The sequence below is a fragment of the Schistocerca serialis genome, chromosome 7, assembly GCF_023864345.2.
Source record: "Schistocerca serialis cubense isolate TAMUIC-IGC-003099 chromosome 7, iqSchSeri2.2, whole genome shotgun sequence".
NCBI lineage: Eukaryota > Metazoa > Arthropoda > Insecta > Orthoptera > Acrididae > Schistocerca > Schistocerca serialis.
The window spans coordinates 195873746-195899476 of NC_064644.1; the positions used below are offsets into that span (position 1 = coordinate 195873746).

At 43.0% G+C, this 25731-nt stretch overlaps 1 protein-coding gene across 12 annotated transcripts in view; it reads left to right on the plus strand.

The window, feature by feature from the left end:
* The window catches only part of LOC126412584 (protein kinase C and casein kinase substrate in neurons protein 1-like), a 548284-nt gene that overhangs the window by 516749 nt on the left and 5804 nt on the right, over positions 1-25731 (plus strand). For 11 of the 12 annotated variants that reach the window (XM_050082245.1, XM_050082244.1, XM_050082241.1 and 8 more), the window contains 6 exons: positions 2307-2455; positions 2543-2731; positions 3764-3990; positions 4435-4555; positions 5945-6049; positions 21289-21437. In XM_050082245.1, coding sequence (XP_049938202.1) covers positions 2307-2455; positions 2543-2731; positions 3764-3990; positions 4435-4555; positions 5945-6049; positions 21289-21437 — 940 coding nt within the window. The remainder of the gene's footprint in view (positions 1-2306; positions 2456-2542; positions 2732-3763; positions 3991-4434; positions 4556-5944; positions 6050-21288; positions 21438-25731) is intronic. The other variant, XM_050082242.1, reaches the window with a different exon arrangement.

The following is a 25731-nucleotide window of genomic DNA, read 5'->3' on the forward strand; positions in this document are numbered from 1 at the left end:
ACATTAGGCAACATAATCAACCCAGGTTATGAGATAGGCGTAGTAGCAGCGGATGTTCCCATCTCACTGAATGGGTGTGCCTAAGTTCATAAGAATGTGTTGTGTCAACACACAAATAAGAGTGGACAGCATGGAAGTCATCAAATAGTTGGATCAGTGTCAGATACCAGGAAATAAGTCATCTTGTGAGATGACTCCTCAGGATTGCAAAGACCAACAAATGGGGACTCACTTGCTGAACAGCAAATTTTGTTTATATGACAGATCATGAAAGATGGAATTGACTCTACCTTACACAGTTGTGACCATTCCAGGTGTGGGCCTGATATACTCTAACAGATGCACACTTAAGTTTCCGAGGCAAGACGTTGTTATTCTTCATCCTCTTTTTACCAGGTACCTTTCCTTGAGAAATATTTTGCAGCAGTTTGTGTGTTCCCATTCCTCATTACATGGCTGAGATATTTTTCTGCATTTTGCTGTGTTTAGGACTTCATTCTCTGTCTTCATTTTCTGGACAATGTCATTAATAATTTTATCTTTCTGCGACACTCTTTAACATTCTTCTGTATGGCCACATCTCAAATGCCTCAAGTCTTTGTCAGAGTCCACGTAGCAGTTCCATAAAAAAGGATGGGAAATACGAAGCGCTACAGAAATCGTAATTTTGTTTCGTGTAAGAAGTGGTTGAACATATTAATCATTTTACAAAATGTTGCTTTGGCTTTGTTGACAAGGACTTCTAATTTCTTTGGAGTTACCCCTTTAATTGGTTCCCAGATGAATGTGTTTGTTTACTTGTTCAGCAAGTTTTCCTTTACTGTTATGATGACAGGTTCAGTAGGTCTTCCTTGATTATGAGTGTTAATTTTGTTTTCCTTACAATGATTTATAAGCCATAATGCTCACTACTTTCCATTGATTTGGGATACAATATGTTGAAGACTACTTAGGCTGTTGGCAAATATTACAGTATCATTAACATAGTGGATATTTTTCAGCTTCTCATAATTGAAGTTGATACCTTCTTCGATATTTTCAAGGGCGTGTTTGAAGACATTTTCTGAATAGAGCTTAAATATTAGTGGCAACAAAATACAACCTTGTCTCAGCCCTTGGCATAACTTCAATGTGTCACTTTCTCATTTTCTACTCACACAGCATATGGATTCCAATATAGATTAATTTTGAGCCAGAGGTTTTTGTCATCCATTCCACTATTTTTTAACAACTCGGCCATCTTACATTGTATTCTACCAAAAACCTTTTGATAATCAGTAAAACAGGTATAGACTTCACAGTTCATTCACCTGCCTCGAGGTGACTGGGTGTTTGTGTTGTCCTCATTATTTCATCATCATTCATCCATGTGGCGAGATTGGACTGAGCAAAGGTTGGGAATTTGTATGGGTGCTGATAACCGTGCTGTTGAGTGCCCCACAAACCAATCATCATCATCATCATCATCATCATCATCACAGTTCATGTCTCAACACCTCTGGAATAAGATCTGAATGCTGAAAAGAGCCTGTGGAGTACTGACAGCATTTCTGGAGCCAAATTGTGTAAGTGCCATTTGTTCTTCACAAAAAAAATTATTCACAAAATAATCTAAAATTACTTTCAGGAGATGGCTCAGTGACATCACTGTTCTGGAATCACAATGCGTAAAAATAAGCCAAGCTCTGATTGAAGCCAGTTTTGAGGAATGATTACACAAGTTATACGTTTTATTGAATAGTGTTGTCAACCATTCTATTGGTTCTTCCTCAAACATCTAAAGGAATTCAGGAGGCATCCCATCTGGTACTGCTGTTTTCCCATCTTTCATTGCCATTACTAGCAATCACCCTTCTTCCACGATAATATGTGGTCCTGTTTTTCCTGTGACTTGAGGTGAATCTGGTCTATTATCATGGAAAAGTTCTTCCACGGAGTTTCTCTAAATATGTATTTATTAATTTTTGTCAATGATCAGCTTATTATCATTAACTACACATGTAGATGAGGTTGCATTCTTGCATGGAAGTTCCCAGTCTTTTTTACTGTCATACAATCATTAAAGTTGTATTTACTTTGTAAAGTCTCAATACATGAGTGTTTTTGTTTCAATCTTCTTTTGCTTCCCTGATTTTCCCCTTCATAATTTTGTTTGGTCTTACACATTCACCTGGGGTCGATTTTCAGCTTTTACCTATTTTTGCCGTTACTGTTTTGTACTAAAACTATATGATTATACAGTTTGATTTTTGGTGTTTAATTATATAGCTTCTGACATGAGCAGATGAAAAAATTCATTGTTTCAGGCCCAGAGTATGGAACAACAGAGGCTGCGTGGAAGGGTGTCTTGGTTGAAGCAGAGAGACTGTGTGATTTGCATCTAAAGGTTAAGGACAATCTATGTAATGACGTTATGAATCAAGTGAAAACGTGGCAGAAAGATACCTACCACAAAGTAAGCACGATTCAAATAAATGTAACAAATCTCTTCATCATACAGCTAATGGAAATTTAATGATTTTTGTATTTTTTTTTATTGCAGTCAATGATGCAGATAAAAGAAAAGAAGGAAATGGAGGATGCATTTAAGAAAGCTCAGAAACCATGGGCAAAATTGTTAGCTAAAGTAAACAGAGCCAAAAGCGACTACCATGTGGCATGCAAAACAGAGCGCTCTGCTTGTAACCAAGAAAGAAATGCTAATGCTGACAGCTCTTTGTCTCCTGATCAGGTCAGTGAGTTCATGTTGTTTAAAATCAGCATGCATGCATGTGCGCAGACACACGCACACACACCGCTAATTATGGATGGAGTAGTGGTGAAGAGCAATTCCGACCCTGTACTTTGTTTCACATCAAATTTGAGTGCTTATGATAAGTTGCTTTTGATGTTCGGGTGCCCAGTTCATAGGACATGCCATGTCCGATTTTGTGGAGGCCTGGGTTTTTCAGATGTCACAGTTTTAATTGTTTGTTGGAAGTACCTTGATTCAGGGGACAACCACCTAGTCAACAAAACTATGCCATTGGTTACTGTACATTGTAACAGAGGATAGATGGGGCACACTGTGAGAAACCATTCACCAATTTAGTGCTGGAAAATAACCACCAACCAGAACAACTTGTTCCCTTTATGGTATGGAAACTACTAGATAACACATTGCACAGAGATGAGCGTGCTCACTTGACTTGACTGGGCACTCAATGCATGAAAGCACCTAACTTGAATTGATTAGTCATGGTACAAACTGACAGCTGGACACAAATACATCAAAACCCACATAAAGTGATTCAGCTCATTATTTTTGTGTGGAGGATTTTCCATGGCATCAGACTGGGCACTTAGTGTCAGATATCGCCTCTCACTGGTGAACAATATAAGAGCCTAATTTCTGATTATTTGTAACATATTATTCGACTGCATGACCCAGAAGTATACTGAGTATTCATAGCCTAAGATGAAATAGTACATATTTAGTGAAGTGCCCTGAAAATGTTGGTGATGCTGTATATACTGCTCTTTTATGTACTTTTCCACCTGCAGATAGTGATGTAATGAAATAGAGTATCCAAACTATATGCTTGTCTTTATATAAGAAACTGCAAACTTGGTTAAGATGGATACTGTTCATTGTGATAGTGGAGTGTTGTCACTTTCCTTTTACATTAGATCTGATTTGCATTTATAGACCACAGTTTCTTAATATTATATACTTTGTTTTTTTGCCTATTATAAAATATCTTTAAACTGATTGTATTTACAGGTTAAAAAGATGCAGGACCGTGTGCAGAAGTCAAAAGAAGATGTACAAAAAGCAAAAGAGAAATACGAAGCAGCCCTTGATGAGATAAATTCTTACAATCCCAAATACATGGAGGACATGACTGTAGTCTTTGACAAATGTCAAGAAATGGAGGCTCAGCGATTGCAGTTCTTTAAACAAACGATGTTTTGTATTCATAAGTGTCTGAATGTTTCTCAGGATCCAGTGTAAGTAGCAAATATTCATGGGCTGTATTAGAATTCATGGAATTTGTATTGTTAGTAAATGTGTGGGTTTGGGGGGGGGGGGGGGGTGTAGTGAATTAAATACGGGTAAGTTCACATTGCAAACAGGCAAACTCATCATTAATAATGGAGGAGTAAAGGTAACAACTTACTATAAGATTGAGCCATCAGTGCTCAATAGCCCCATAAATGAGTCTGAAATCCACTCAGGTATATGGTAAATTACTACCTTTGCTCCTTCCTTTATTTATATTCCACCAAGAACTTTCCGTTATCATATTTTCAAACTTGCATTAAGAATGATGAAGAAAGTTGATTAGCTCTGATGCTGTTGTTGCTTTTGCGTACAAAGTTACTATACATTTTCTTGTTTCACAAATGGTATCTGTAGGTGGTAATGTTTTAACTACTATCACTTTTTTTCAGTTTGCCTCAAATATATGAAGAGTTTTACCACACAGTTAATAATGCAGATCATGAAAAGGACTTGAAGTGGTGGTCAAATACACATGGTGTGAATATGGCTATGAACTGGCCATATTTCGAGGTAGAACCTGCATGATAGTTACAATTATTTGTACTGTATGAAAATATTACTGCTTCTTTCTTTTTCTGTTCATTGCTAGAATGTAGTGTGTAGTGCATTTTTACTTTACTCTGCCACTACAGCGAGGTTATTGACAGATTCTTCTCTTTCGTAGAAGAGAGAAAGGGTAATGTTATGTATTCAGATGAAAATGATTATTACTTTTCCACAATTCTTCAGTAACACTGCAAATCAGGAATTAATTCTTACATGCTGTTTGTATAAAATATTACATCAGGATGTTTTAATAATCAGCTGTGAGGACATGTCACGTGTCCTGGTTGGATAGCTCAGTTGTAGAGTACTTGCCCTCTAAATGCAAAGATCCCAAGTTTTATATTGCAAACTGTAGGAAAAGTCATAGCTGCATCTACTTTAAATATTTTTGTAGGTATCGATAATAAAACTTGTCATTACAGAACGACAGTTCGCAACAATATTATGCAAAGGATAGTTGCTACTCATCATATAACAGAGATGCTGAGTCACAGATAGGCACAACAAAAAGAATGTCACAAAATGAGCTTTCAGGCAAGGCCCTTGTCTAAAATAGACAACAGACACACATACACACACTCATGCAGACACAACTTGCACATTTCTAATTTTACATATGATTGAGCATCCTAGAAACATAGCACATCTGTAATGTCCCTTAGAATTTACTGTATGTGGCACTCACCACCTATTTTTAGCCAGGCTTAATGATATTACGAGGCAAAAGAAATGGAGACTATTATTTAAAATGGAATCATTATGCTTGAGGGTAAAATTTTGCTATTAGTTTGGAAGCAAGGGGGTGGGTTCGAGTCAGTACATCTGCCTGTGATGGAAGTCTAATCTAGGCCACATTCTTTCTGGCCCATACCAAAGTTTTTGGTCATAGTTCGGTGGTAGATGGAGAAGGCAGGGAGGGAGCAGTTTATTCACGTGATATAATATACAAATTCATGACATTTAGCTTATGCAAGCAGCAAAAGCTGTAAAAGAATGCTGATGAATTAACTAATGCTTTTGGCAGTTTTCACAAATTTAAATTAATTTCTTTTATTTTGAGCTTTTCTGTCTGTATGTTTTTATAAATAACTCTATGTATATAAATGTGTACCAGAACTGATTCTGCAGTGATGTGATGTGTGTTGTTTTGCATGTAATCATAAAATGTTCAGTGCTTTCATTTGTGTGTTGCTGTATCAACAAACTGCTAAATGTTAAAAAGTTTGTGTAGTTTCTTTACACACTATAAGTTAGTTGTTTATTTATTCAAACATTTTAGAGCATGCATTGCAATGGCATGCCATTAGTTTGTGTGTTTTGAAGCATGTTAGTGACCCTGCACGTGTTTCGCAGGAGTACACGGAGGAGTTCAGGGACATTGCAAAAGGCAAATCAAAGGCGGAGATCCCGATGGGAATCACACTCATCAACCAGAGGCCTGTTGGAGAAGACTTGCATGTAATAATTACGTTTTTTAGTTGTACAGAATGCTATAATTTGTAGCTTTGTTCTCTTAGTAATAATAGCAAAGAAAATTCCAGCAGAGGAAGCAAGTGTAGGTCTGTTCAAAACCTTCTTAACGGATTAGTAAGTATAGACCATGCAAGAGCTCTTTCTGTCATGTGTGTTCATTTTATGTTTGTTATCGCTATTATGAAGAAATTGTAATTTTCTGTAAATAACGTACACTTTGACGCAACAAGATGTGGTCTTTCATAGGAGCACAAAGATACACAAATTAAAAGATCTATCACTTCGACTGAAAGTTACCTACACCTAAAATTTTAAGTACCATAGTGTACCACTTGATGATGTGCAGTAGAGGGCGGATTTGAGCTCAGAAATATTGATGTGTGTTCCATTCAACATGCTAGTCAGACCTAGTGGTCTGCTGGTAAAGTTTGTCCCTGGAAACTGAAAGTTTACAGGATTGAACCTCAGTCAGACACCAGAATATTTTAGTCTGCTTTTAGTGTAAACGTCATCTCCGTCAGCGATGTGCGCATGCTTGAAACAATCCAGTAGTGCTTAATGAAATACTCATTTAAACTAATAGCTTGGTGGAAATGATGTCATTCTTTGAATTTACTGACACAGTGGTGTCAACAATCAAACTGTTTGAAGATGAATGATGTAAAGATCTGGACTAGAAATTCAGAAATGATCCCATTATGAAAGCAACCAAGCAGCTGATATTCCGGACTGCAAAAGAGTAAAACAATTTATCTGAAATGGGTTGGGAAGACAGTTCTATTTCAAGGTGAATCTATACTGTAGTGCTACTTATAAAAGATTAAAGTAAACTGTTAAAGATCAGTAAGTGCCAGACACCCAGATATTACCATGACAGGGCATGCTAACAGAAAAAAGAGGACAGTGTTGATCGCTTCTGAAGAAATATTGTGACAAAAGTGATGCAGTTGCATTGAGATGGCATAGGAATCATTGGCTGAGCCTCCCCCATTCACTGTTCAAATTACTCACATAATATGTAGTATTATATCAAAACAGTGTGTTCAAAGTGCGATGTGTGACATGAAATTTTCTAAAACTATTCTTCAACAGACAGTTTAAGTTACGAAATGTACACTGATGAGTCAAAACATTATGACCACTGCCCACCACAACACTGAATGCTGCATAGTGGTGCTGTGCGCGTGCGACGAGGTAAGGAAAGTATACACTGAAGCGCCAAAGAAACTGGTATAGGCATGCGTATTCAAATACAGATATACGTGAAAAGTCAGAATAGGGTGCTGCAATCAGCAGCGCCTATATAAAACGCTGTCTGACGCAGTTGCTGCTGTTACAATGGCAGGTTATCAAGATTGTTTGATCCCCCTGCGGGTCCGGGGTAAGAATAGGTGCGAGGTATTCCTGCTTGTCGTAAGAAGCGACTAAAAGGAGTTTCAACCGTTTCGGTCTTCCATGTGATGGTCCCCCTTGGGGTTTGACCTCCATTTTTCAAAATTCTACAGAAGTACGAGCCTTTTGGGGAAGGACACCTTACGTGGTGTACCACTGGTCCTAAGTGCACTAAGACCTTGGCACTCAGTATTGTATCGGCGTTGTAACCATACCCACTATTCCTCAAATTGGGCCTAAACGCCTGATGGGTTGTCCAAGTTACGCCCATAGTGCGTCTCCATCTGCACCAGCAATCATGATGAACTTTCCATGGCACCAGAAATCCAGCACGGTAGCCAGCCCGTTGTGGTGGGGTCGTCATGTACCCTCTAGGTTGTAGCCCCCTGACAACACAGGGATCGTACTGCTGATCCCTGAGCTGCACCCTCCCCACGTCGGCCAAGGAGTAGATGCCCGTCTCCTTGGGGCATCAGGACTCCCGGCAACGGTCATCCTGCCAGGTGGCCCTTGCTGAGGCTGTGTGGCGCCCGTGGGGAGAGCCCCTGGTCGGAGTGGGTGGTATCGGGGCGGACGTTTCGCAGATGAAACGTCAACACGTATCAGGTCGCTCTGCGGCCGAGTCTTTCAAATGAAAAGGTACCGTTTCTAGTTCTAGTTCTAGTTCTGGTTCTCCTGCCCTTTCCCCCTTGGCCACTCCATGGGAGGAGGGACAGGCCCGCCGGCTTGGGGCGAAGTACTTCCCCCGCTATTTGATCTGTTCTCGAACCGATGGGGGAACGTACGCCACCTCCAAGCCCATGTTCTTAGTTCAGCACATTGAGGACATCTTCGGGGAAATCGAGGCTCTCAGCAAGATGCATTCAGGGTCCGTCCTTATCAAGACCACCTCCGCCACACAGTCGGCGGCGCTCCAGGCGTGCGACCGCCTAGGGGACATCCCAGTATCCATTGTCCCACATCTGGCACTAAATAGGACGCAGGGTGTTATTTTTCATCGTGACCTCCTGCTACAATCTGATGAGGAGCTCAGGGCCAACCTGGAGCGCCGAGGCGTGCATTTCGTCCGGCGAGTCCAGCGCGGCCCCAAAGACCGTCGCATCGACACTGGGGCCTTTATCCTCGCCTTCGAGGGGCCGTTCTCCCGGAGAAGGTAAAGGTGATGTGCTACCGGTGCGACGTGCGACCTTACATCCCACCTCCTATGCGCTGTTTTCGGTGTTGGCGCTTTGGGCACATGTCGTCACAGTGTGAGGCTGAGCCCCTTTGTGGCGATTGTGGACGTCCTCTTCATGAGGAACATACATGTACCCCACCACCTCGGTGCATTAATTGTCCTGGCGTCCACTCGCCTAGATCCTCAGACTGCCCCGCATATCAGAAGGAGAAGAAGCTACAAGAACTCAAAACTTTGGATCGGCTCTCTTATTCTGAGGCCAGGAAGAAATATGACCGCCTCCATCCCGTGCCGTTGACCACTTCGTTTGCCTCAGTTGTGTCCACTCCTTCCGCGGTATCCTCACCCCTATCCTGTTCCCCCTCTGCCTCCTCCGTCCATCAGGGGGCTCTGCCTCCGCCTCCCAAATCCCTCCCTTCCAAATCCTCCTCCCCCGTGGCCCCCGCCCCCTCTGCTCCAGGGGCCACCCTTCCTCCTCCTCCTCCTCCTCCTCCTCCTCCTCCTCCTCCTCCTCCTCCTCCTCCTCTCCCCCCGCCACCTGAGAAGCGATCCTCTTCTCAGGCGTCCATCGGGGAAACGTTCCGGACCCCAGCTTCCGAGGTCCGGCGTTCCAAAACGGACCCCGCGCGTGGCGCGTGAGGACCTTCTTTGGGTCCAGCCAACCATCCCTGTGGCTCCTCGGCCTTCCAAGAAGGCCTCCAAGAAGAAGTCTCTCTCCCCCTCTCCAGCCCGGCGCGTTTCGTCTGACGCTCCATCCGTGAGTCGCTGCTCCTGGCCGTCCTCAGTTTCGCCGGGACGCTCTGCTGCCAGGCGCTCAGCTGGCCTCTCGTCGGCAAATGGATCTGCCCCTCTTACACAACCAGGGACAGTGGCCACAGCTGGCGACGACTCGATGGAACCGGATCCGCCTCCCGCCGGTTGTAGCGTTGTTCCCTCGCAACCTGGCCCTCCGCGGCCGTCGAGGTGGCCAGCTCTTCCCCCGTCTCGTTCCCCCAACTTTTTGACTAGCGATGGCGTTGTTTCATTGGAACATAAGAGGTATTCGATCTAATCGGGAGGAATTACAACTGCTCCTCCGACTGCACTGTCCGCTCGTCCTTGGTCTCCAGGAAACCAAGTTGCGCCCGACTGACCGTATTGCCTTTACTCACTATACCTCGGAGCGGTATGACCTCACCCCTGTAGACGGTATCCCAGCTCATGGTGGGGTCATGTTGCTCATTCGGGATGACGTCTATTACCATCTCATCCCATTGACCACCCCACTCCAAGCAATAGCTGTCCGTATTAATCTCTCTGCTTTTACTTTTTCAGTTTGTACCATCTACACTCCACCGTTATCTGCTGTTAGTCGGGCTGACATGATGCACCTGATCGTTCAGCTTCCCCCACCGTTTTTATTGTTTGGCGACTTCAATGCCCATCATCCCCTTTGGGGCTCTCCTGCATCCTGTCAAAGAGGCTCACTCTTGGCGGACGTCTTCAACCATCTCAATCTTGTCTGCCTCAGTACCGGTGCCCCCACTTTCCTCTCGGACTCTACTCATACCTACTCCCACTTGGACCTCTCGATCTGTTCTACCACTCTTGCCCGTCGGTTCGAGTGGTATGTCCTTTCTGACACCTATTCGAGCGACCACTTCCCCTGTGTCATTCGTCTCCTGCACCACACCCCATCCCCACGTCCTTCGCGCTGGAACATACTGAAAGCTGACTGGGGACTTTACTCCTCCCTGGCGACCTTTCCGGACCACGATTTTCTCAGTTGTGACAGTCAGGTCGAATACCTCATGGCTGTTATCATCAATGCTGCCGAACGTTCCATTCCTCGTACTACCTCTTCTTCACATCGCGTTTCCATCCCCTGGTGGAACGAGGCTTCTAGGGACGCTATCCGTGCTCGACGACGTGCTTTACGCACCTTTTGCCGCCATCCTACGTTGGCGAATTGTATTGAATACAAACGACTCCGAGCGCAATGCCGTAGAGTCATCAAAGACAGCAAAAAAGTTTGTTGGGCCTCTTTCACCAGCTCCTTTAACAGTTTTACTCCCTCTTCCGTTGTTTGGGGTGACCTGCGCCGGCTGTCGGGCATTAAGGCCCACTCCTCGGTACCTGGCCTGACCTCAGGTAATGAGGTCCTTGTTGATCCTGTGGCTGTCTCCAACGCCTTTGGCCGCTTTTTCGCGGAGGTTTCAAGCTCCGCCCATTACCACCCTGCCTTCCTTCCCAGGAAAGAGGCAAAAGAGGCTCGGCGACCTTCCTTCCACTCACTGAATTTGGAAACTTATAATGCCCCCTTTACTATGCGGGAACTCGAACATGCGCTTGCATTGTCCCGATCCTCTGCTCCGGGGCCAGATGCCATTCACGTTCAGATGCTGGCACACCTTTCTCCAGCGGGCAAAAGCTTCCTTCTTCGTACCTACAATCGCGTCTGGACCGAAGGTCAGGTCCCCATGTGTTGGCGTGACGCCGTCGTTGTTCCTATACCCAAACCCGGGAAGGATAGACACCTTCCTTCTAGTTACCGCCCCATTTCTCTTACAAGCTGTATCTGTAAGGTGATGGAGCGCATGGTTAATGCTCGGTTAGTCTGGATTCTTGAATCTCGACGACTACTTACTAATGTCCAATGCGGCTTTCGTCGCCGCCGCTCCGCTGTTGACCACCTTGTGACCTTGTTGACATTCATCATGAACAACGTTTTGCGAAGGAGCCAAACGGTAGCCGTGTTCTTCGACTTGGAGAAGGCTTATGATACCTGTTGGAGAGGAGGTATCCTCCGCACTATGCACAGGTGGGGTCTACGCGGTTGCCTGCCCCTTTCTATTGATTCCTTTTTAACGGATCGAAAGTTTAGGGTACGTGTGGGTTCCGAATTGTCCGACGTCTTCCTCCAGGAGAACGGAGTGCCTCAGGGCTCCGTCTTGAGCGTAGCCCTCTTTGCCATTGCGATCAATCCAATTATGGATTGTATTCCACCTAATGTCTCAGGCTCTCTCTTTGTCGATGACTTCACGATCTACTGCATTGCCCAGAGAACATGCCTCCTGGAGCGCTGCCTTCAGCATTGTCTAGACAGCCTCTACTCATGGAGCGTGGCAAATGGCTTCCGGTTCTCTGAAAAGAAGACGGTTTGTATCAACTTTTGGCGATATAAAGCGTTCCTTCCGCCATCCTTACATCTCGGTCCCGTTGTTCTCCCATTCGTGGAAACAACTAAGTTTCTAGGGCTCACGTTGGACAGGAAACTGTGTTGGTCTCCACATGTCTCTTATTTGGCGGCCGGTTGTACACGTTCCCTTAATGTCCTCAGAGTTCTTAGCGGTTCATCTTGGGGAGCGGATTGCACTGTCCTGCTTCGCTTGTATCGGTCCATTGTCCGATCGAAGCTGGATTATGAGAGCTTTGTCTACTCGTCCACTCGGCCATCCCTCTTACGCCGGCTCAACTCCATCCACCATCGGGGGATACGTCTTGCGACCGGAGCCTTCTACACTAGTCCTGTGGAGAGTCTTTATGCTGAAGCTGCCGAATTACCATTGACCTACCGGCGCGACGTACTGCTGTGTCGGTATGCCTGCCGGCTGTAGTCTATGCCCGACCACCCCTCTTACCAGTCCTTCTTTCTGCCCTGCTGCCCCCCGGAGTCCGCTTCTGTCACCTGCTTCGACAATTGGATTTTGCCCTCCCTACCACCTTCAGAGAGGGTGAGAGCCCGACACCACCTTGGCTCCAGGCTCCGGTTCATATTTATCTCGACCTCAGCTTACTCCCGAAGGAGGGTACTCAGGCTGCAGTGTATTGCTCACAGTTTGTCGAACTTCGTGCTCGACTTGCCGGTCACACCTTTATTTACACCGATGGCTCCAAAACTGACGATGGTGTCGGCTGTGCCTTTGTTGTCGGGGCCGCCACCTTTAAATACCGGCTCCTCGACCAATGTTTGAACTTTACGGCCGAGCTTTTTGCTCTCCATCAGGCCATTCAGTATGCCCGCCGCCACCGCCATTCTTCGTATGTACTTTGCTCTGACTCACTCAGTGCTCTTCAGAGCCTTGGAGCTCCCTATCCGGTCCATCCCCTGATTCAACGGATACAGCAGTCCCTCCATTCTTTCGCTGATAATGGTGGTTCTGTCAACTTTCTGTGGGTTCCCGGACATGTAGGAGTGCCTGGGAATGAGGCTGCGGATGCTGAAGCCAAGGCTGCAGTCCTCCTGCCTCGGCCAGCCTCCCATTGTGTCCCGTCATCTGACGTTCGTGGGGGGTGTATGTAAGAGGCTTGTGTCGTTGTGGTGAGATGCTTGGTCATCCCTCCAAGGAAACAAGCTCCGGGCAGTAAAACCGCTCCCAACTGCTTGGACAACCTCCTCCCGACCATCTCGGCGAGAGGAGGTCCTTCTGACCAGGTTGCGGATTGGGCATTGCCGGTTTAGCCACCGCTACCTGCTCTCCGGTGACCCAGCCCCGCAGTGCCCTTGTGGTCAGGCATTAACAGTGCGCCATGTTTTATTGTCGTGTCCCCGTTTTAGTCAATTTCGTGTTGTCCTGTCCCTGCCGTCTACTTTACCAGATGTTTTAGCTGATGACGCTCGAGCAGCTGCTCGTATTCTGCGTTTTATAACTTTAACTGGCTTGTCCAAAGACATCTAACCTTTTTACTTATTTTATCTGCATCTTTGTCAGGTCCTTCTTGTGTCCCCCCCATCCCCTTGAGTTTTACCGGATTCCATGTGCTCTAACAACAATGACTGGGCGCTAATGACCTCAGCAGTTGAGTGCCCTTAAACCCCACCAAAAAAAAGAAAAAAAAAGATTGTTTGAATGTGGTGTTATAGTTGGTGCAAGAGCAATGGGGCAAAGCATCTCGGAGGTAATGATGAAATGGGGATTTTCCCGTACAACCATTTCATGAGTGTACTGTGAATGTCAGGAATCAGGTAAAACATAAAATCTCTGACATTGATGCAGCTGGAAAAAGATCCTGCAAGAACTGGACCTACGACGACTGAAGAGAATCGTTCAGTGTGACAGAAGTGCAACCCTTCTGCAAATTGCTGCAGTCAGTGGTGGGCCATCAACAAGTGTCAGCGTTTGAACCATTCAATGAAACATCATTGATATGGGCTTTCAGAGACGAAGGCCCACTTGTGTACCCTTGATGATTAGATGACGCAAAGCTTTACGTCTCGCTTGGGTCCATCAACACCATCATTGGACTGTTGATGACTGGAAGTATGTTGCCTGGTAGGACAAGCATCATTTCAAATTGTATCAGGCAGATGTACATGTACTGGCATGGAGACACCCTCATGAATTCATGGACCCCACATGTAAGCAGGGGGTGACATTTACGTAAATATCCTGTCTGGTCACCAGCATCCATTCATGTCCATTGTGCATCCTGACAGACTTAGGAAGTTCCGGCAGGACAATGCGACGCCCCACAAGTCCAGAATTGCTACAGAGTGGCTCCAGGAACACTCTTCTGAGTTTAAACACTTCCGCTGGCCAGCAAACTCCCCATGCATGAACATTATTGATGAAGTGTGCTGTTCAGAAGAGATCTCCACCCTCTTGTGCTCTTACAGACTTACGGACAGCTCTGCAGGATTCATGGTGTCAGTTCCCTCCAGCACTACTTCAGACACAAGTTGAGCCCATGCTATGTTTGTGTTCTAGCACTTCTGCATGGTTGCAGGGGTCCTTCATGGTATGCCGCGGGTGTACCAGTTTCTTTGGCTCTTCAGTGTATAAGTGGAGGAGAAATGAATGGAGAAGCACTTAAGTGATGATGTTCCTGCAAATGGGGAAATTCACTGAAACACTTTGGCATATTTCTATGGCCCAGTGGCTGCAAACTTGCTTCTCGGAATGTGCAAAGCTAGTCAGCTGCTCAAGAAATACTGTCATGAGCAAATTATGGAAACTGGCTGAAGGAGGGTGAAACCACAAGTAGGTGACAAGGCGAACATCGGTGCCCTATCACAGAATGTGGATGTTAGAAGCTTTGTCACTCTGTAAAGTGGGATAAAAGTCGATCTGTGACAAATCTGGTGACACACTACAGTGCTAGTGTATGCACAAGTATTTCAGAGCACACTGTTCAGCATGAATTTCTGCAGCAGATGACCCCTATGTGTTGCCATGTTGACCTGGTGATATTGTCAGTTAAAATTACAATAGCTACAGGATCATTGAGATTGGAGGAGGAGGAGGAGGAGGAGGAGGAGGAGGAGGAAGTTAGTGTTTAACGTCCCGTCGACAACGAGGTCATTAGAGACGGAGCACAAGCTCGAATTAGGGAAGGATGGGGAAGGAAATCGGCCATGCCCTTTCAAAGGAACCATCCCAGCATTTGCCTGAAGTGATCTAGGGAAATCACGGAAAACCTAAATCAGGATGGCCGGACGCGGGATTGAACCGTCGTCCTCCCGAATGCGAGTCCAGTGTGCTAACCACTGCGCCACCTCGCTCGGTTCATTGAGATTGGACCGTGGATCAATAGGAACATATCATTTGTTTGGATGAATTATTTTTCTTGTTACATCAGGTCAGTGGTCATGTCTGGATACACCTTCATACAGGCTAATGTCAACTCTAAATCTGAGCGCACCAATGATGCAGGCTGGTGGCTAGGGGAGACATTCACCAGGGCTTCCATGGGACCTGTGGAAGTAATCAAAGGCACCATGACAGCTATGGCCTATGTGAACATTTTTGCAGAACACCTGCATCCATTGCTGTGTCTTCCCTGACAGTGATGGCATCTTCCATCAGGTTAAGTGTCCATGTAACAAGGCCAAAATTGTGTTGCAGTGGTTTGAGGAGCACCATGGGGAACTTGTGTTGATGTTGTGGCTACCAAATTTGCCCAGTAAGAACCCAGTGGAACACTTCTTCAGACTGTTGGGCACCAGCTTTGTGTCCCTACCAAGGACTTGTCGAATCCATGCCGCACAGAACTGCTGTATTGTATTCCAAAGGTGGACTTACATGCTGTTAAGTGGGGGTCATATCATTTTGGCTCATCAGGGTATGTTTGTTTAAAAAACCAAATTATCCCTTTGTGTTTGCATCAAAAATTTCTGCTTCTGTAGTTATCTTACAAATTGCACATCATTCAAATTTTAAAATTTCATTAAAATGCTTTGATTAGATTTACAGTTTTAGAACTTGCATAATAGCTCTAAGCACAATGATGTATGTAAAACAAACTGGAGTGTTTCCAGTGAACAGGAAATTGGGTACATGTTTTTCTCATACCTCACAAATTTAGAAAAGTGAAGAATGGAGTTCCACATCTAAACCCCTATAATGGTCCCTCGCAGTGCAGAGAGAGAGAGAGAGAGAGAGAGAGAGAGAGAGAGAGAGAGAGAGAGAGAGAGGGGTGTGTGTGTGTGTGTGTGTGTGTGTGTGTGTGTGTGTGTGTGTGTGTGAGGGGGGGGGGGGGGGTTGTCTTTGTGTTGGACCTCATTGTCTTTGAAATGAATGACTGTTGGAGTAAATTTCTTTCACCTTGCATTTTTAGTTGTTGTTACTACTAAATTACACAAGTTTTGCTCTTATAGTAGTTTAGTTCAAAGATTAAGAACAACTATTTGGTATATTCAGTCCATTTTTAATAATGTAGATGAATCGAATATTTAATGGTTGCATGTATGTGGCAAAACTGTAGGCTGAAACATTTAATTTGGCTTTTTTGCTGTGATCACCATTTCGAGCATGACACTCATTTTTCAGACTGCATGATTATTACTTTGGGTTGTTCAAATAATTTATTGGCAAATAAGAAGCAGCACACTATGATAACTGCAATGTGCAAGGGTAGTATTTCAATTATGTGCTTTTTCTGGGTCCACAAAAATTTATCACAGAATTAAATTTTGGCAACAGGCAGTTTTGTTACATAGTTGACTGATTTGTAGGAATTATAATACAGAGGTCCAGAAAAATGTAGGCACTCTTTGGTAGTTAATATCTCTGGAACAATGATGTATCATTTCAATTTTGCTCGGTAGTGTAGTCCATTGTTTTCTCAACAGATCTTGGTGCGTGTTTATCCGCAAACGACAGTGCAGTGATAAATGAAGTAAGATTGTCATTTGAGTAATGCAAGGCCATATTGAAGTGGTACTGGAAGTGTGAAAACATGACGGAGGTACAACGGCAATGTGTACAGAACTTTGCCATCATTTCAATTTTGCTCGGTAGTGTAGTCCATTGTTTTCTCAACAGATCTTGGTGCGTGTTTATCCGCAAACGACAGTGCAGTGATAAATGAAGTAAGATTGTCATTTGAGTAATGCAAGGCCATATTGAAGTGGTACTGGAAGTGTGAAAACATGACGGAGGTACAACGGCAATGTGTACAGAACTTTGCCACCAACACGTAAATGTCTCTGCTAAATTTGAAGCAGATGGTACTGTTCAGGATGTGCATAAGGAAAGGTATGGCCGATCAAAACATCACCAAGTCCAGCCTTCCAGTGCTGCTGTGTTGCAACATTTTGCTAGGTCACCTGAAAAATCTGTGAAGCAGGCCGCACGTAAAAGCGGAGTGAGCCGATCAAGTGTATGATGCATTCTGAAGGTTGCAAAGTGGAAAGTGTACCTTCCAAGATCACTGTAAGCTATGAATGAGGACGAGCTGGATGAAAGCTGGAGTACTGTGAATTGTTCGAAGTCATGTTTCGTGAGAATGAACAGTTTGCAGGGATGGTTATCTGGTCTGACGAGACATAATTCAAACTGAACAGTACTGTAAACCACCACAACTGCTTTTACTGGGCTCCTGAAAATCCTCGTGTTCACGTGGACAAACATGTTAATCTACTGTGTGCGATGTGGTCTGACATCACACAGTTTGATTGGCTTATTCTTCTTTGATGGTACTATAACAGGTGATGTTCATCTTCATATACGGCAAACATTGATTTTACCCGTCATCTGAGAGATGTTTGAAAATGAAAGATTTGACTTACAAAAAGATAGCACTCCGCCTCACTACCATAGAGATGTCGGAGCCTACTTGGATGAAAATGTAAAGTACCTGGATGCCGGATTGGTTGAAGAGGAGCTGTTGAGTACCCACCACAGTCTCCAGACCTTACACTTCTGGACATGTACCTTTGGGGACCCTGAAAAATAAAGTTCATCAACAGAAACCAGCAACACTGAATGAGCTATAAGAGACCATCAAGGTGCCCTATGCAGCTATCACACTGGCAACACTGACAGCCATAGTTCAGTCAATAGTTCAGTGGCATCGAAGTTGTTTGGCTGCTAATGGGGGCACTTAAACACACAAAATAACCTTCTCCCCATGCAAGAATTGTAACAGTGTATGATTTTTATTCCGTTAATATTGACTATCAAAGAGTGTGTACATTTTTCTGGGCCACTCTGTATTTGCTCAAATGCAGTAGTGTGTTTAGAACTGTGAAATGACAGAGGACTACCTACCTTCACTTACAGGCGACGGTGTAGAAAGAAAAATAAAGACACAATGCATGGAAACAGCATTCTGCAGCACACTTAGAGACAGCCTTAGTCAATAGGTACTGGAGGGGAGAGAAAAGGGAGTGAGCAGTAGAGGTTTAAATTATGCCAGGGAACAGTTGCACTTTGATATACAGAAGAATAAATACAAAATTTACAGGAGCAGCTGAAAACTTGGTAGATAAACTCCAGCAGGTATACATGTCCCTTAGCCTGTAGCTGCTGTGAAACTGTCTTGTTATGGAACTGTTTTGCTTACCACAGCCTGTTAGACTATTACAGTGGGATTTCCTGTGTCTTGTCATTGACGCTAATTCCTGTGTATCTTGTAGTGTCTAAAAGCATGTTTAATAAGCAGGATTGGAAGCAAATCATCCACACCTAATCATACTATCACTTCTGTCAATCTCCAAGATAGAGGTACAATTAAATGTATCTGAAAGATACCCATTTGACACACATAAAGAGTTAATTCTTAACAACTAGACACAGACTTGGAATGACTGCTTTTCACTGGCAGCACTCTCTCAGTAGAGCCACTAAAGTGTGCCAGGTGGACCAGTTCAAAACTTCAACTTCACTACAGCCCCAGGATCGTGACTAAGGTATTAGAAGAGTGCTGCTTTTTCAAAGGCTGGTAGGCAACATTCTATGGCTCCAGGATATAGGTTTATCTTTTTGCAAAATATCAACACTTAATATAATTCACCAACAGTGAAGGAACTTTATTCTCAGTTAAAGTAGCTGCTTGTTATTGGAATTTTGTATTAATTCCCTTGTAATGGATTTTGGTGATCCAGTACATTCTGTACAGGGTCAAGAGTCCTGAAATAGAACATGAAACTGTGGTATTCGTTGGATTTTTGCTTACCAAATTCACCAAATGAGCTGCAGATCAGTTAACAAGTAGAAATTGCCCCGTGTGCAGCACAAGTAGTTGTAAGAAAATTTTCTCATATGATACACGATGACCATGTGTAATGACTTTTTCATTAATGAAGCAACAAACTCAAATCTTCCTTCCTTACAAGTTGATGAGTAAGCCATGAAACGGCTTTGGAGGTTTCTTGGTTGTAATTATTGTAAAATGCTTGTGTTACTGTTGAACTTAAAACAACTTAGCTTTGCTTGATTAACATTTTATTGTAAATAACCACTCTAAAACTGCTTTCATTAAAGTGTAATGCAGCATACCTGTGCTATCTTAATTTCCATAAAGTGACAGATAAAATGCTGCCTTAGAGCTAATAAATAACATTTTGACAGACCATCTGTAAAATACAATCTGCTCTTTCCGTCTCACCTACCAGTAATTTATTATAATTGACCTAATGCTGCTAGTTTTAGTTATATGATGCCAATATGCTAATGGCTTATCTACAATCCCTTGATGATGATAATAATAATAATAATAATAATAATAACAAAGCTACTACCTACACTAACAACTAACTGTAAGAGTTGAGCTGTAAATTAAACATAAGGAATGGAAAAGAATAAAAAGTACTATTAACATGTGTACAACACTAAACGTATAATAATGGTATTTTCAATTGTTCTGTTGAAAAAATCCTTCAAGCTGACTAGGAACATTTACAGTTAAATGAAACTCATTAAATTCAGTCACCTTGTGACACATTTCTTGATTCTTCATAAAAAGAGCTTTAGTGAAAAACAGTCAGGAGGTAGGGAATAAACCAGAATTGGTCATAATTCCATCTGTCGCTCTATGGATCCAGAACATTTTTATTAATTTTAATGCTGTAAATTTTCTATTAGCATTTGCAACTGTTATAGGTGCTGTTAAAAAATAAGTAGGAGTATAAAAAATTTACTAAGTTGTTTGGGAAGGTACAGGACAAAACATTGTCTGAAGATTCATTTATTGGTACATGGTGTCTCTTGAACTCCTTAGTGTGAGGAACACAAGGTCATACACTGTCATAGCAGTGTTCTAACAGACATCAAACAATGGAAACTCCAGGTAGGAATATCAACAATGTAAGAAAAGACAGATTGCTACTAACCATAAAGAAAACATGTCAAGTTGCTGACACACAGTTAAGACACTTGCATAGGCACAATTAAGACTGTCACATAAAATTTCACTTTCAGCCACGGCCTTCATCAGTAAAAGAAAGTGTGTCTCTCTCTCTTACTGATGAAGGCTGGGACCGAAAGCTTTATGCGAGTGTCTTAATTGTGTCTGTCTGCACCTTGAAGTCTCTTCTTTACGGTAAGTAGCAATGTGCCTTTTCCTACATTAGTGCGCCAAGAGAGATGTTCATAATGTTACAAGGGCACTGTCGAGAGGCATGCCTCACTCTAGGGCATGGGTGTTGCTCCTATGGCCACAGAAGTAAAGCCTTTGTATTGTGCTGACCAGAAAGCAAAAACTAACAAATTAGGTTCTCTATCTGTGAACATTATTGGCAAAGTGGCTCCTTAGTTTGTCGGTTCAGTAGAGATGACTCGGGGGGGGGGGGGGGGGGGGTTACATGTGAAGGGTGTTAGGAAGCTATTGCATAAAGACGCTCCAGATGACAATCAACAGGTGATTCTGTGCATGCATACACTGGCCTGTGCGTAAACAGTATCATGAACTTTGAATGGTGTTTGAGTCTTGTTGCAGCTATTACTCAGTTTATAGAAAGATATGTCGCAATGAAAGAAATAATAATTTTAGCAGCTTTGTGCTGTTTTTCTTTATAATTTTTAATGTATTACTTAGATTGAATTTGAGTAATGGCATTTTATGTTAAAAACTTTCTGCATTGGCATAGAGCACAAACAATATCATTTTATTTCTTGCTAGTGTTTAAATTTTTAGAATGTAAATGAATTTATGAAATGTAAATGAATATTCTAGTGTGAGAGGGAAAGAGCTTTCAAAAATTCGGTATCAGCCAAATGGCATAATGTAGAAAAAATACTTTGCAGTGTTAAGGCACATAGGTGTCATAATTTTTAAATAGCATCCTCAGTATAGGAATTGATTAAATTTGTTAATTATGTCTTGTCATCATATAGGAAAAGAAATAACAAACTCATTCTTAAATAATGGGGCACACAGTTTAACATGATAGTGTTTGGTGATTTGTTTAAATATGTGTAGGGATGTCTGTCATTGTCCTTTTTCTTTTGTTCAGGATTTCCCACCAGCTAATAACAAAGCTGCAAAGAAAGCAACAGGACGTGTGATTTCAACAGATGTTACAGCTGACAGTAAAGTGGAGAGTATAAGTACCTCAAAAGCCAAGGAGAAAGCTGATACTGCTAATAGGACGTCTTCTATTACGTAAGTAGCATAGAGAAACAAAAAAGCTGTGTCAGCTGTTCTTTGGCACTTTACTCCTATGTATATGTCTTTAATATATGGGCAAATCCGTAAGGCACTAAAAGTGTTCCATGAAAACTTGTCAATGTTTAGAAGTACACGTTTATGTGGTCAGTAATTTATGTGCTTAGCTTCACGTTACAGTCTACGTCAGACCATATTATGGATGATTGGGCTGCCTTTCCTTTGACCCATTGCCTGTCGCTTGCTTTTGTGTGCGCTACCGCCGCTTACAATAAAAAAAGAGAGGAATTGTCCCATTAGCGAAACAATGGCAAGAGACTGCTATTTGTTGTTACTGACACTGCTGCTTTCTTTGATAATGATCAACAAGAACCAAATAATAGACTGCATATGATAGAAGATGTTCTGAATGAGAGTTTAGCTAAAATTTTTCTCCGTTTGAAAATCTTTGCAGACGCCTCTTTTGTACATTACATTCTGCACAGAAATTAGAGTCATCTTAGATTTAAAAATCTAGTCAATTGCTGTGCTTCATTTCTGACTGTATCGCTATTAGGCATAAGAATAATACGAATATAAACATGACATGATATGTATATTCTTCTGTGTTTGCTGTTGTCTCACACTAGTTTCGTAGTTTATTACGCTGACAGGATTTAAATGAGATAGCAGCAAACATGAAAGAATACATGGCAAAATGTTTATATTCGTATTATTCTTATGGTGAAGAGAATACTGCATGTGATTAGAGTTCATAAAAGTTTCTATTAGCAACCACCTCTTCTCACAGGTAGGAAAAAATTCAGAACGTAGAGTTGGCCGTATTGACAAACATCCCAAACAGTCTTGCCAGTCGGACCATAGAAATGCTGCTACATTCGAAGATGAACAATACGGAATTTGTATTTACTTCGTTGGATAATGTATGAAAATGCAGTGGTCGAAACTCGGGGTGGAGAAAAAAAGCTCGTCTTCCACCTATTTTTAAATTTATTTACTGACGCAGGTTTTGGCCCCAGTATTTATCTTTGTGCCTGCGAAGCATGCCTGTGTAGCGCTACATATATTCAACGGCTGAAGTTAGTTATGGCGGCACCTACCAACATTTTTCAGAATTTCCACTTACTTTGCACTCGATTCTAAGCTGCAGGCGGTTTTTTGGATTACAAAAACCAGAAAAAAGTGCGGCTTAGATTCGAGTAAATACGGTACAAACACATCGACCACCTGTCAGATACCGAAGCATGGAAAAAATAGGAAAGTGTACATCCTGTGGATACGATAATCACACTGACATCATGACCATCACCTCATACCTCAACTTTTCCGAACAAGATCTCCCATCACACTCCTCTCATTTGGTTCCCAATAGGGAACCATTTCCTACACCCGGCCAGAGAAGAGTTCTCCTTCTTCAGTGTCTATCAGTAACAGGGTTCTCTTTCAGGACCCCTTCTCCTGGCAAATACCAAACCAGAAGCCTGATGTCAAACAATGGCTGAAGGAGCCATCCACTCTTCATCTGCCCCGTGCTCACTGTGAATAGCCCCTTAAACCAACCTTGCCCACCAAAGGTTATGGAGGAGGAGGAGGAGGAGGAGGAGGAGGAGGAGAAGGAGAAGGAGAAGAAGAAGAAGAAGAACTGGGACAAGGCTCCTCCTGTGCCTCCAGAGGCACCATATCTCCCCCCACCCCATACATTTGGCTTCTGAGCCAATGTTTGTGGTTGTGGTTCCATCCCCACTGGAGACTGGCAGTGATCCTGTGACTTGACCAGTTCTCCCCGCCCTTTCACACCTAACTTGGCCATCAGTCACTTGATCATTAAGGGCTTTTCTTTGCCTCGGCCATTACATTTGCCGCCCCTCTGTCGAATTTTATCGATGAGTTTGTGCAAGGCATCTCAGATATGATCATAGACACCACTGGAAATGCTATTCCACTTTCTACAGCTTAATGCTCTCTGCTTCCTTGCCCATACATCTTGGGTGCAGATCATGCTACTCTTACCTGTAAGTACTGAGCCACAGTTTCATCTTGACTGTACTGTGGTTGCCAGGTTTATGGCTCAGCAGCTCCTTCAACTTCAAACTGTTGGACCTAGCCCACCATCATAGTATACATCTGGCTACTGGTGCCTTATGGGCTAGTCCTGTAGACAGTCTCCTTGCCACACATAAGATTTGTCAAGTGCCAGCTCATCATCTCCTATGCAGTCACTTCTGCCAAGATTTTTCCTCCCTGGACTGTACTGTACATGTTTTCTTGTGCCTTCCTCCTTGGATGGTGCTCAGGTCTTGTATTAGGTCCAATCTCTTTCTAGGTCCTAAAGTCTAACTGCCATTCTCCCTCCCCTTCCTACCCCCACCCCCATGGCCTTTCAGCATCTGTTATGTCCAGTTTTTCAATTGTTCCCAATTTTACACTGACAGCTTTAAAACTGTGGATCAGGCAGGATATGCTTTTACATCTCCTTCCAGTGTGGAACTCCTGTCACTGCCGGGAATTTGTTGTGTATTTATGGCAGAGCTTACAGGTGTTAGCAGAGACCTCCGTTTTATTAAATGGGCCTCCCTTGACTGTTCTTTAACATTTACTGACTCGGTGAGCGGTCTCCAGGCTATTGAGCGATGCTATTCTTGCCACCCTATGGTCTCCGCTATTCATGCCATTCTCGCTGACCTTTGATGTGCTGCTTGTTCAGTTGTTTTACTCTACATACGGAGTATTGTGGGTTTCTGGAAGAATGAATTGGCTGACCATTTGGCTAGAGAATGACTTAATTTCTACTGATTCACTTTGCTGATCCCAGGTGCAGATTTGAGGGTGTGCATGAGATTTGTGCTTGCTCAGAAATGCAATGACATATGGTGGGCTACTGCCACATCTAATAAACTCCACACGGTCAAGGAGACGACAGCAGGATGGCACTCTTCCTCCCATTTCTGCTGGTGGAATGAATCCACAGTCATGTATCATCTCCACATTGGTCATACCAGGTTAACTCAAACTGCAACCAGTTGCTTTTTTGGAAACTTATGTATTCAATCTGTGAACCAGTTTTTGAACTTCTTCAGGCTCATCTTCAGATGGTTTTCCAGAAGTTACATGGCTATTTCAGGCATAATCCTGGGTGCTGGCTCTGAGACAAGATGATGAAACATGCTTTAATGCATCCCCATGAATATTGTTTATCTGTCGATTTGTATCCAACATTTAGTTTCATACTTCTGTCTACTTGTCACAGAGCCAGCACCCAACATTATGCTTGAAATAACTACGTAACTTCTGGAAAATAATCTGAAGATGAGGCTGAAAAGGTTCAGAAACTGGTTCATAGAATGAATAGATAACTATTTCAAAAAGTGACTGGTTGCAATTTTATGAATTTCCATTTAATAAACAGTCATGGGTTCTAAAACAACCATAATGCCTCTAATATGTGGGTGTTTAAACTGGTTCTGTTTTCTCCATGAAAGTGGTTTTTATTGTCAGTTATAAGATTTTAATCTACATCTGGAGCAGGGGCAGAGTGGTTGGGGATGGAACATATCCCCCTGTATGCTAGGTCTGGAGGATTTCAGACCCTCCCTCCTTGACTAGACTGCTCTTTTCATCCCTCTTTTACTCTGCTTTAATCACTTTTAGAATTGGTTTGCCTCTTTTTGCCACACCAATTGTCTGTTCTAGGTGCTTCATTCTGTTGAATAATGGGCGCTCTTGACAGTACTGGATTGCGGGTGGGGCAGCTGTGGATGGGACGTTTCCTGTCACATGCAGAGCCCCGGGGACAGCCACCTGCTGACTACCCTATCTCCTTCATCTTGCTTTTAGTATTGGCGGTACAAAAGATGTCCATTATGTTTTTAGTCTTCTCCCTTTTAATGTTATGAATCTACCAACTTGATCCGAAAACGTTCCTGGTGGATGTCTTTTCTTTTGGGTGCACCACTCTTGGGCCAAGAGTTTTTTTGGTCCCTTGTCCCAACAATCAACTAACCATCAATCTATCCAGGAATTTCCATTGTTGACATTATATCATATCATTTAAAATCCTACTTGAATTCAGATTGATGGATGAAAGTGCTGTTTCCTTTCATATTTCGGACTCTGTAAACATATTTTACTATTTGTATTCCGTATTCTGATGTAATAATTTTTGGAATGTGCTGAGTGATTCAAAAGAAGTGAAATTCCTAGCAGCATGATGTATTTTTACAGTTACGCACAAGAAATATGGGATTTTTTAAAATAAGAAAAGGTATTAAAATTTCAGTTAGGAAATTTGTTG